This window comes from Salvelinus fontinalis, chromosome 17 (genome assembly GCF_029448725.1).
Source record: "Salvelinus fontinalis isolate EN_2023a chromosome 17, ASM2944872v1, whole genome shotgun sequence".
Taxonomy (NCBI): Eukaryota; Metazoa; Chordata; class Actinopteri; order Salmoniformes; family Salmonidae; genus Salvelinus; species Salvelinus fontinalis.
This window is the reverse complement of record NC_074681.1, coordinates 2,098,628-2,112,104: the sequence shown is the minus strand read 5'-3', so window position 1 is coordinate 2,112,104 and position 13,477 is coordinate 2,098,628. Positions and strand designations below refer to the sequence as shown.

The 13,477-nt window shown below is 43.7% G+C and overlaps 1 protein-coding gene across 2 annotated transcripts in view; it reads right to left on the bottom strand.

Moving 5' to 3' along the window:
* The window catches only part of vipr1a (vasoactive intestinal peptide receptor 1a), a 111,356-nt gene that overhangs the window by 73,705 nt on the left and 24,174 nt on the right, over nucleotides 1-13,477 (bottom strand). For both annotated transcript variants that reach the window (XM_055865863.1, XM_055865864.1), the window contains exons 2-3: nucleotides 3,889-3,976; nucleotides 249-362 (exon numbers count right to left, since the gene is read on the bottom strand). In XM_055865863.1, the coding sequence (XP_055721838.1) occupies nucleotides 249-362; nucleotides 3,889-3,976 (202 nt within the window). The remainder of the gene's footprint in view (nucleotides 1-248; nucleotides 363-3,888; nucleotides 3,977-13,477) is intronic.

Genomic DNA, 13,477 nt, shown 5'->3' with positions numbered 1-13,477 from the left:
GATGTAGTACACGCAAAGTTGATGTAGTTCACGAAAAGTTGATATAGTACACGCAAAGTTGATGTAGTAACAACACGCAGAAGTTATCAGTCAACTTCCTACACCATTCTATGATGCATGACTGCACCTTTTCATTTTACCTGTCTGATGAAAACACACACACACACACACACACACACACCATTCATGCATGCACACACAACACACATAGACACAAAAAACACACACAAACACACGCAGGGTCTTACCCATGATGAAGTCGTTGGTCAAGTATAAGAAGTAGACAGGGCAGGGGATGGTGACCACCTGTCCTGTATTGGCACTGGGCCAGCAGGCCCCCTTGTCCCACGTCCCACTGCAACCTGGGGGAGAGAGGGGGAGAAGGGGAAGGAGGGAGGGGGAGGAGAGGAGAGGGAGGAGGAGGAGGGGGATCTTGAAATAATAACCAACGTGCTCACTCAAAGATAAGCCTTAAAAACAGAGATAACCTTTTAGAGTTATGTCCTTTTCCTTCACGATGTTCAGAACTCATAGAGGGAGAGAGGGGAGTGGGGACGGGGGGAAGGACGGAGGCAGGATGGGTGAACGAGAGAGGGGGAGGCAAGTGAGAGGAGGAGGAGGGGGAGAGAAGGGGAGAGCGAGAGAAAGATGGATTAGAGGAGGAAAGGTAGATGGAGAAAAAAGGGGAAAGAGAAAGAAAAAGGCAGAGACAGACAGACAGACAGACAGACAGACACAGACAGACAGACAGACAGACAGACAGACAAAGAGCGAGAAAGACAGAGAAAGAGACAGAGAGAGAGAGAGAGAGAGAGACAGACAGACAGAGAGAGAGACAGAGAGAGAGACAGAGAGAGAGACAGAGAGAGAGACAGAGAGAGAGACAGACAGAGAGACAGACAGAGAGAGAGAGAGAGACAGACAGACAAAGACAGAGACAGAGACAGAGACAGAGACAGAGACAGAGACAGAGACAGACAGACAGACAGACAGACAGACAGACAGACAGACAGACAGACAGACAGACAGACAGACAGACAGAGACATAGACAGACAGAGAGACAGAGACATAGACAGACAGAGAGACAGAGAGAGACAGACAAAGAGCGAGAAAGACAGAGAAAGAGACAGAGAGAGAGAGAGACAGACAGAGAGACAGAGAGAGAGACAGAGAGAGACAGAGAGACAGACAGAGAGAGCCTATTGAAAACCCTGTGTGATTGATGAACTCCACATTTACAGAGAGATTAAAGATGATTCATGTTCTCCTGTGTGCAGAAAAAACTAACCCACTGTGTATGTTTGTGTGTTTCTAGGACAGCCAATCAGTAAAATCTAAGGTCACACCACATAGAGTTAACTGCAGATGTAAGATCTTAGTTGGAGCCAGTTTGCTACAGCAGGAAAATAATCCTGCAGCGACAGGAAACTATAATATTTTGTGGATTATAATTAATGGACATTTTTGTAGGGGTTGATATTTTTTTAGTAAGGGAAAGATCAAGTCTGAAATATCAAAGTGGAAATTAAAAACTTTGGAATCCTTTTTAAACCTCAAATACACTACACATTTGAAATGTCTTGCATTGCAAGAAAGTTCTCATGCAACAGGGTGATCAAATTAAGATCCTACATCTGTACATGGGCCAGTGTCTTGCCACATAATTTAAATAACCAACAAGCTCTCACAGCCTCATGTCAGAATTAGACGTTCATACATGTTTTTCCAAACGTCACATTTCGAAGTGTTGTATGATTTAGTTTAGCCATCAACTCTGAATGTTTACAGTCAGGGTTAAGTTTAGGCATTAACTCAAAGATTTGAGACAGGCTTAAAACAAAAATCTCAAAAATGACTTTCTATCGATGGATTCAAACATGCAACCTTTTGGCATCGGAGGCAGACGTCGTTAAATAACTCATAAAACACTGTCATAGCCTGATGCTATTGATGCTATTATTTTGATTTATATCTCAGTAAAGGTTGAGTATTTGGCTCTCACACGAAGTCGAGAAAGCAATCCAGATCATTTTCAAAAAGGGAGGAAATACACCTGCAATCACTTTTTTAATTAACGTTCATCGTCTGAAAAGGCAATTTGCGATTTGCCCCTTGCCGTATTACCCCGAGGATTTCTTTGAGTCGTAATCGACAGAATCTGTACATGGAGAAACTGCATCTAAATTAAAATGATAATGAAGGCTAAATTAGTTTTTTTTTTATATATATATATAAATAAGGCAGGGGAATAGTCAGTGGGAGCATCTCAAATGGCACCCTATTCCCTACATTGACCTTATGGGCCCTGGTCAGAAGTAGTGCACGACGTAATGAATAGGGTGCCATTGCAGACACAACCAGTAGGTGTTTTCACCCACGTGTGGCATGACATCACATCACCAAGCCTAGGGATGTTTTTGTGAACAAAGTATACCCCACCCTGCGTTCAATAATAATATTTCTCTATTCTATCACAAACTGTATGATCACATGCCAGGACATGCTTCATATAAAGCTTACCCAATAACAATGGTAATTATCACTTAATAAACTGGGTGTTAATAGGCGTTATACAGTTGGGATGGTTCAATGGCATTAACTGTGTTTTAATATCATAAAAAATACATCAATAGGAGTACTCTCCCACATGAAAACATACTGCAGTACTACAGTCTGCAAAAAACACTACATGAATTGCTATAGTATATATTACAGTTTTCTTTTACTACAGTATTGATACTATAGTTAACTGTAAATACTACAGTATACTACAGCAAATACTACAGTAAATACTACAGTGTACTACAGCAAAAACTACAGTAAATACTACAGCACATACGACAGTAAATACTACAGTGTACTACAGCAAATACTACAGTAAATACTACAGTAAATACTACAGTAAATACTACAGTGTACTACAGTAAATACTACAGTAAATACTACAGCAAATACTACAGTAAATACTACAGTGTACTACAGCAAATACTACAGTAAATACTACAGTGTACTACAGTAAAAACTACAGTAAATACTACAGCAAATACTACAGTAAATACTACAGTAAATACTACAGCAAATACTACAGTAAATACTACAGTAAATACTACAGTGTACTACAGTAAAAACTACAGTAAATACTACAGCAAATACTACAGTTTACTACAGCAAATACTACAGTGTACTACAGCGAATACTACAGTTTACTACAACAAATACTACAGTAAAAGCTACAGTATACTACAGCAAATACTACAGTAAATACTACAGTGTACTACAGTAAATACTACAGTAAATTCTGCAAAAACTTTACAATGAATAAAACTACAGTGTTCATACCATGCACTACATACATTATTTGGTCAGTATCCATCATCAGTATGACTCTATTAAAAACAGTGTATGAGGTTAACATCTCTGCAGATAAATTGTGATTCAAAGCTATTCAAGGCACCCAGTAGACTAAAGAACAGAGGCACGACACGGTTTACATCTTCTAACTACAGGATCCGACTGTAAGTCTAGGAATAATAACATGTGTTGAAAGTTTGTCTGACTGCATCTAATACATAGCTTGTAAAAGCCCTGAGTAGATGTACTGTTTATAAGACTTAAAAGGGCTATACAGGTTACATGGTGAAACTCTTTAAAGTAAGTGCATAGTAAAGTACTGATTGATACAACTTATAGAGAACTAAAGGACATGTACAAATACCATGTTTTCACACACACACACACACACACACACACACACACACACACACACACACACACACACACACACACACACACACACACACACACACACACACACACACACACACACACACACACACACACACACACACACACACACACACACACACACACACACACACTGAACTTACCAGTTGTCATGTTTTCTAACTGGGCCATGCACGTCTCTTTCTCCTTCTCCACCTCCAGCATGATGTCACATATCTGAAGGAACAGCATCTGTAGAAAGACAATGTGACGTACGTTAGTGTAACAGAGAAGGGTCGGTGAACCATGCTTGTATGATGAGAAACCTCGAGACCTGAAGACTTGTGTTACAGTAGTTCCCAAGCTTTAGCCAGAACATCCTCCTAAGACACAGCCAGTATAGCAACGGCTTGCTATCTCAGGAGGACATTTTGGCTACCTGATCTTATGCCAAGGTTTTAGTTTAACGGGCTAACTAACGCAGTCTTGTAACACAAAGGAGACCCAAGTTTGAACCTCTATCGGTCACATTTGCTTGGGTCTGTCAGCTAGTAAACTAGCTAGTAAAAATCTGAGATGTGATATCACATTTGACAAACGACTCGTGAATCATAACCACCAAAACAGTTAACGCACCTCAATGTAAATATCTGAGATGTGATATCACATTTGACAAACGACTCGTGAATCATAACCACCAAAACAGTTAACGCACCTCAATGTAAATATCTGAGATGTGATATCACATTTGACAAACGACTCGTGAATCATAACCACCAAAACAGTTAACGCACCTCAATGGAAATGATTAAAAGCTCAAAGCAAAGAAACATATCCATCATCTCCGGAAAGTGGAATGGAAGTTACCGACTGGTCATCTGAAATCAATCTGAAGAGACGCATGAAGATGTCAGACACACACATTGTGAACTTCCATCAAGGCTGAAACATCAAGTCTCTGATTTATCCCCTCCTCCTTGTTTTTGTCTATGGTATATAGCCCTATGATAAATGACATCTTCCTCAGTCTTCAAAACAACATGAATTTCACATGATCACAAGTGAAATTGTTTGTTTAAAAAAAAAAAAAAAAAAACGTTTTTCATATGATCACGTGATCTTATGTGAAATTAATGTGATAACGTGACAACATCTAAAGCGACATGTGAACATAAAACTACACATGAAAACGTGATCATATGTGAAGTGTTCCAAAAAACTAGCTTTCACCTGATTTCACATGTGAAATTTCAAGTGAAATCATGTGAAATTTTCCACTTGTGAAATCATGTGGGGTGGGGGGGGGGGGTTCTGTAAGGAGTGTTTTCTGGGAAAAACTAAGTCATGGATCATCAGTCATCGTCAGCCATCACCTTAATCTCTAGGCTACTTCCATCTGGGGCCAATTTCACTCTTGGCATCATTGACTTTTATTATCAGAGATACTCTGTTCCAACAGAGTGAAGAGCCAGGACCCCACCAGAATATCTTTCAACAGACCCCCACTATAAAAATATGTTTCAGTAGATTAGACAAACTGACTGGTTGGAAAGGTGGCATCCTACGACGGTGCCACGTTGAGTCATTGAGCTTTCGGTGTGGGCCATACTACTGCCAATGTTTGTGTATGGAGACTGCATGGCTGTGTACTCAATTTTATACAGCTATCAGGAACGGTCGTGGCTGAAATAGCCGAATCCACTAATTTGAAGGGGTGTCAATGTACAGTACCGGTAAAAAGTTTGGACACGCCTACTCATTCAAGGGTTTTTCTTTATTTTTTACTATTTTCTACATTGTCGAATAATAGTGAAGACATAAAAACTATGAAATAACACACATGGAATAATGTAGTAACCAAAAAAGTGTTAAACAAATTAAAATATTTTTGAGATTTGAGATTCTTCAAAGTAGCCACCCTTTGCCTTGACAGCTTTGCACACACTTGGCATTCTCTCAACCAGCTTCACCAGGAATGCTTTTACAACAGTCTTGAAGGAGTTCACACATATGCTGAACATTTTTTGGCTGCTTTTCCTTCACTCTGCGTTCCAACTCATCCCAAACCATCTCAATTGGGTTGAGGTCGGGTGATTATGGAGGCCAGGTCATCTGATGCAGCACTCCATCACTCTCCTTCTTGGTCAAATAGAACCTACAAAGCCTAGAGGTGTGTTGGGTCATTTTCCTGCTAAAAAATAAATAGTCCCATTAAGCGCAAACCAGATGGGATGGCGTATTGCTGCAGAATGCTGTGGTAGCCATGCTGTTTAAGTAAGCCTTGAATTCTAAATAAATCACTGACAGTGTCACCAGCAAAGCACCCCCACACCATCACACCTCCTCCTCCATGCTTCACGGTGGGAACTACACATGCTGAGATCATCTGTTCACGTGCTCTGCGTCCCACAAAGACACGGCGGTTGGAACCAAAAATCTAAAAATTTGGACTCATCAGACCAAAGGACAGATTTCCACCTGTCTAATGTCCATTGCTTGTGTTTCTTGGCCCAAGCAAATCTCTTCTTATTATTGGTGTCCTTTAGTAGTGGTTTCTTTGCAGCAATTCGAACACGAAGGCCTGATTCACGCAGTCTCCTCTGAACAGTTGATGTTGAGATGTGTCTGTTACTTGAGGGTGCAATTTCTGAGGCTGGTAACTCTAATGAATGCATCCTCTGCAGCAGAGTGAATAATGATGTACTGTCATTTCTCTTTGCTTATTTGAGCTGATCTTTTACCAAATAGGACTATCTTCTATGTACCACCCCTACTATCTTCTATATACCACCCCTACTATCTTCTATATACCACCCCTACTATCTTCTATATACCACCCCTAATATCTTCTATATACCACCCCTACTGTCTTCTGTATACCACCACTACTATCTTCTATATACCACCCCTACCTTGTCACAACACAACTGATTGACGCATTGAGAAGGAAATAAATTCCACAAATGTACTTTTAACAAGGCACACCTGTTAATTTAAATGCATTCCAGGTGACTACCTCATGAAGCTGGTTGAGAGAATACCAAGAGTTTGCAAAGCTGTCATCAAGGCAAAGGGTGGCTACTTTAAAGAATCTCACATATGAAATATATTTTGATTACTACATGATTCCACATGTAACCAGCTAGCAACTTGTTTCTCAGCTACAGTTTGACTTGTGTCCTGTCTGACAGTGAAATGTGGCTAGCTCTTACTGTAGCTTGGACTATGGAGTAGCTAGCTAGTGTTGGAAAAGCCAATCGCATGCATTGTAAGGCAGCAGCGTGACAATTTGCCTAAAGTTGGTGTTGGGTTTGAACTGATGTAGCTATCTAGCTAACGAATATGTTTTGCGGAAACATTTGGGACTGGCATTTGGACGTGAGCTAACCATCCGTTAGCTAGCTACCTTCTGTGTCGAGGTCTCACAATAATGATATGTGACAGACTGTAGACACCACTATAATAATATGTTTCAGTAGACCCCACTATAATAATATTTTTCAGTAGACCCTACTATAATAATATGTTTCAGTAGACCCCACTATAATAACATGTTTCAGTAGACCCCACTATAATAATATGTTTCAGACAGTAGACCCCACTATAATAATATGTTTCAGACAGTAGACCCTACTATAATAATATGTTTCAGTAGACCTCACTATAATAATATGTTTCAGTAGACCTCACTATAATAATATGTTTCAGTAGACCCTACTATAATAATATGTTTCAGTAGACCCTACTATAATAATATGTTTCAGTAGACCCCACTATAATAATATGTTTCAGTAGACCCCACTATAATAATATGTTTCAGTAGACTCCACTATAATAATATGTTTCAGTAGACCCTAATATAATAATAATAATAATATGTTTCAGTAGACCACACTATAATAATATGTTTCAGTAGACTCCACTATAATAATATGTTTCAGTAGACCCTACTATAATAATAATAATAATAATATGTTTCAGTAGACCCTACTATAATAATAATAATATGTTTCAGTAGACCCCACTATAATAATATGTTTCAGTAGACCCTACTATAATAATATGTTTCAGTAGACCCCACTATAATAATATGTTTCAGTAGACCCTACTATAATAATATGTTTCAGTAGACCCCACTATAATAATATGTTTCAGTAGACCCCACTATAATAATATGTTTCAGTAGACCCCTACTATAATAATATGTTTCAGTAGACCCTACTATAACAATATGTTTCAGTAGACCCCTACTATAATAATATGTTTCAGTAGACCCCACTATAATAATAATAATATGTTTCAGACAGTAGACCCCACTATTGTCACGTTCCTGACCTATTTCTGTTAGTTTGTTGTATGTGTTAGTTGGTCAGGACGTGAGTTTGGGTGGGCATTCTATGTTTTCTGTTTCTATGTTGGTTTATGGGTTGCCTGGTATGGCTCTTAATTAGAGGCAGGTGTTTGGCGTTTCTCTAATTAAGAGTCATATTTAGGTAGGTTGTTTCACAGTGTTCGTTGTGGGTGGTTGTCTCCTGTGTCAGTGTTTGTCGCACCATACGGGACTGTTCGGTTTGTTTTGTTATTCGTCATTTTTATGTGTAGGCTATTTTCCCTGTTCGTGCGTTCTTAGTGTTTATGTGAGTTCGTCGTCCAGGTCTGTCTACACCGTTTGTTATTTTGTTTAGTCAAGTGTATTTCGTTTTCGTGTTTTCGTGTTTTCGTTAATAAATCATGTCTTCAAACTCCGCTGCATTTTGGTTGAATCCCTGCTCCTCCTCTTCTGATGAAGAGGAGGAGGAAAACCGTTACAACTATAATAATATGTTTCAATAGACCCCACTATAATAATATGTTTCAGTAGACCTCACTATAATAATATGTTTCAGTAGACCCTACTATAATAATATGTTTCAGTAGACCTCACTATAATAATATGTTTCAGTAGACCTCACTATAATAATATGTTTCAGTAGACCTCACTATAATAATATGTTTCAGTAGACCCTACTATAATAATATGTTTCAGTAGACCTCACTATAATAATATGTTTCAATAGACCCCACTATAATAATATGTTTCAGTAGACCTCACTATAATAATATGTTTCAATAGACCCCACTATAATAATATGTTTCAGTAGACCTCACTATAATAATATGTTTCAGTAGACCCTACTATAATAATATGTTTCAGTAGACCTCACTATAATAATATGTTTCAGTAGACCCCACTATAATAATATGTTTCAGTAGACCTCACCACTAATACAGACCCGATCACAGTCCTCCAGAGGTTTATCTGATTTATAGCCATTACTTTGCTGGATGAGACCCTTCAGCTGTGACATTAATCAAATATATATGACCGGGCTGTTGTTAGACAGAGAACCATCCAACCAACCAACTATACAGGGATATTTTTAGAACCAGCCCGAATGGCTGTAGGTCTCTCTGCCAGACTCCCACAAGGAGACTACTGGAGTTTGAAGCAGTGTGATTGTAGCGTTGGTGATGGAAAACCTCCACAAAGACCCTCTAGTCTATTCTCTCTCCCCCATTTCAAGAGGTGGAGGCAGGCAGTGTGATTGTAGTGTTGGTGCTTGAGGTGATGGAGGACCAAATGGCATAGTGTTCCCTTTATAGTGCACTACTTTTGACCAGGGCCCATTAGGGCACTATATAGGGGACATGGTGAATAGGGTGCCATTTTGGACACACACACATCCATGCTCTCCCTCCTATTAAGAGGTTGAAGTTGAGGCAGTCAGTGTGTTAGCTGTGACAGCATGAAGTGATGGAGGAGCTCCATGATGGAACTTATAACTAACACAGGAGTCTCTCTCTCTCTTTCTCTCTCAGTATCGTGAGTCACTTGTTACTAATTGGGAAGAGAATTAGTGTGTGCTTCATCTCAATTGATAACATCAAGAGTAACTACACTGTAAAGGCGTTACTGTGAATTTGATAGCAGCTTACAGGCAGCTCGGTGCCAAGTAAAATTCTGTATTTCATACAGTATACTGTAATATAGATCTGGTAACAAAACAAGTACTGTGTAATGACACAGTACAATCGGTGGCGCCCCATCCATTAGGGTGTTAGGGACGGTGCCCAATTTGTAATTGGTTTCAAAAAAGTGAGAAATAATCAAATAAAAACAAAATATATATTATAACATTCAAGGATTATGTTTAACATGTCTATAAAAGTGTGGTTAATTTGTTTACATTTTACTGTTTTATTTGTTGTTGTTTTCAAAACAAGCTGTTCAGTTACCTACTGCTTAAAACCATCAATCAGCAGCTCTGGGCACACGGCCTGCCGTCCAGCGCTTGCCAGCTATTCAATTGCTTGCTATTGAGGCAGTGGACTGCAGCAATGAGATTGCAGGATTGCGTCACGTTATTTTCTCAACACAAAGTAAATGGACCATCCTGGGGTGTTGAAATGAACACACGGGCCTGCTATATCAGGTAATAAACAGTTGGCGCTAAAGAGAACATTGCAATGAATTTGTGAATGAATAATCATGACAGTGAGTGGGAGGGGGAGAGCTTGCTAGCTCGCATGCCAATCAAGTCTAACTAAAGTTACTGGCGAGCTCATCATTCTTGTGACCAGGGTTGGGTAGGTTAAATGTAATCCGTTACAGGTACTTGTTACCTGTCCGAAATTGTAAACAGTAACGTGACTTGTAACGTACCTTCCCGGATTACCCAAACTCTGTAACGTAATCTGATCACATAATCTGACTATTACTTTTAGATAATTTACTCCTTAAGAGGTGCAGGTTAGAGTTTTTTTTTGTCATGAATCTTGTCGAGGAAGCTCTGAAGAGTGGTCACTAGCTGGCACAGCCACAAAGTCAGAAAATCTGATTTTAAACCTAAGAATAACCCTCAAACTGCACTATGCAGATATCGCTCCTGTAACGGCTCTCTTTCGGTGAGTGAGTTGACCAAGGCGCAGCGGGTGATGAATACATAATGTTTTAATGACAAGACGGAAAAACACGAAATGAAATACACTTGAATGATTTACAAAATAACAAAACGAACTAGACAGACCTAAACTATGAACTTACATGAAACGAGGAACACAATAAACAGGAACGACCGAACGAACGAGACGAGACAGTACCATGTGGTGCAAAATACACAGACACAGCGACAATCACCCACAAACAAACAGTGAGAACCTCCTACCTTAATATGACTCTCAATTAGAGGAAAACGCAAAACACCTGCCTCTAATTAAGAGCCATACCAGGCAACCCAAAACCAACATAGAAACGGAAAACATAGACTGCCCACCCAAAACTCACGCCCTGACCATCACACACATACAAAACAACAGAAAACAGGTCAGGAACGTGACAGACCCCCCCCCCCCTCAAGGTGCGAACGCCGGGCGCACCAGCACAAAGTCCAGGGGAGGGTCTGGGTGGGCATCTGACCACGGTGGTGGCTCAGGCTCCGGACGCTGTCCCCACACCACCATAGTCACTCCCCGCTTCTGTATTCCCCTCCCAATGACCACCCTCCAACTAAAACCACCTAAATGAAGGGGCAGCACCGGGATAAGGGGCGGCAGGTCCGGGCTGAGGGACTCTGGCAGGTCCGGGCTGAGGGACTCTGGCAGGTCCGGGCTGAGGGACTCTGGCAGGTCCGGGCCAGGTCCGGGCTGAGGGACTCCGGCAGGTCCGGGCTGAGGGACTCCGGCAGGTCCGGGCTGAGGGACTCCGGCAGGTCCGGGCTGAGGGACTCCGGCAGGTCCGGGCTGAGGGACTCCGGCAGGTTCGGGCTGAGGGACTCCGGCAGGTCCGGGCTGAGGGACTCCGGCAGGTCCGGGCTGAGGGACTCCGGCAGGTCCGGGATGAGGGACTCCGGCAGGTCCGGGCTGAGGGACTCCGGCAGGTCCGGGCTGAGGGACAGCTCATGACTGTGGGGCAGCTCATGACTGTAGGGCAGCTCATGACTGTAGGGCAGCTCCTGACTGTAGGGCAGCTCCTGACTGTAGGGCAGCTCCTGACTGTAGGGCAGCTCCTGACTGTAGGGCAGCTCCTGACTGTAGGGCAGCTCCTGACTGGCTGGCGGCTCTGGCAGCTCCTGACTGGCTGGCGGCTCTGGCAGCTCCTGACTGACGGACGGCTCTAGCGGCTCGGGACAGACGGGCGGCTCTAATGGCTCGTGGCAGACGGATGGCTCAGACGGCGCTGGGCAGACGGATGGCTCAGACGGCGCTGGGCAGACGGATGGCTCAGACGGCGCTGGGCAGACGGATGGCTCAGACGGCGCTGGGCAGACGGATGGCTCAGACGGCGCTGGGCAGACGGATGGCTCAGACGGCGCTGGGCAGACGGATGGCTCAGACGGCGCTGGGCAGACGGATGGCTCAGACGGCGCTGGGCAGACGGATGGCTCAGACGGCGCTGGACAGACGGATGGCTCAGACGGCGCTGGACAGACGGATGGCTCAGACGGCGCTGGACAGACGGATGGCTCAGACGGCGCTGGGCAGACAGGCAGTGCAGAAGGCGTTGGGCAGACGGCCGACTCTGCCCAGCTGAGGCGCACAGTAGGCCTGGTGCGTGGTGCCGGAACTGGAGGTACCGGGATGACGGCACGCACTTCAAAGCTAGTGCGGGGAGCAGGAACAGGGCACACTGACCTCTCGAAGCGCACTATAGGCCTGGTGCGTGGTACCGGAACTGGAGGTACCGGGCTGAGGGCACGCACCTCCGGGCGAGTGCGGGGAGAAGGAACAGTGCATACAGGGCTCTGGAGACGCACAGATGACTTAGTGCGTGGTGCCGGAACTGGAGGCACTGGGCTGGAGACACGCACCATAGGGAGAGTGCGTGGAGGAGGAACAGGGCTCTTAAAACGCACTGGAAGCCTGGTGCGTGGTGTAGGCACTGGTGGTACTGGGCTGGGGCGAGGAGGTAGCGCCGGAAATACCTTCCGGACCGTGCAGGCGTATTGGCTCCCTTGAGCACTGAGCCTGCCCAACCTTACCTGGTTGCATGCTCCCCGTAGCCCGTCCAGTGCGGGGAGGTGGAATAACCCGCACTGGGCTGTGTTGGCGAACCGGGGACACCATGCGTAAGGCTGGTGCCATGTAAGCCGGCCCAAGGAGACGTACTGGTGGCCAGATATGTAGGGCCAGCCTCATGACATTTGGCTCAATGCCCAATCTAGCCCTACCAGTGCGGGGAGGTGGAATAACCCGCACTGGGCTATGCACCCGTACAGGAGACACCGTGCGCTCTACTGCGTAACACAGCGTCTGCCCGTACTCCCGCTCTCCACGGTTAGCCTGGGAAGTGGGCGCAGGTCTCCTACCTGCCCTCGGCCCACTACCTCTTAGCCCTCCCCCAAGAAATTTTAGGGCAGTACTTGCGGGCTTCCAGCCTTGCTTCCGTGCTGCCTCCTCATAACGTCGCCTCTCCGCTTTCGATGCCTCCAGCTCCGCTTTGGGGCGGCGACACTCCACTGGCTCTGCCCAGGGTCCTTTACCGTCCAGGATCTCTTCCCATGTCCAATCCTCCTTTTCCCACTGCTGCTGTCGTTGCTGTCCGTTAACCCGCTGCTTGATCTGGGTTTGGTGGGTGATTCTGTAACGGCTCTCTTTCGGTGAGTGAGTTGACCAAGGCGCAGCGGGTGATGAATACATAATGTTTTAATGACAAGACGGAAAAACACGAAACGAAATACACTTGAATGATTTACAAAATAACAAAACGAACTAGAC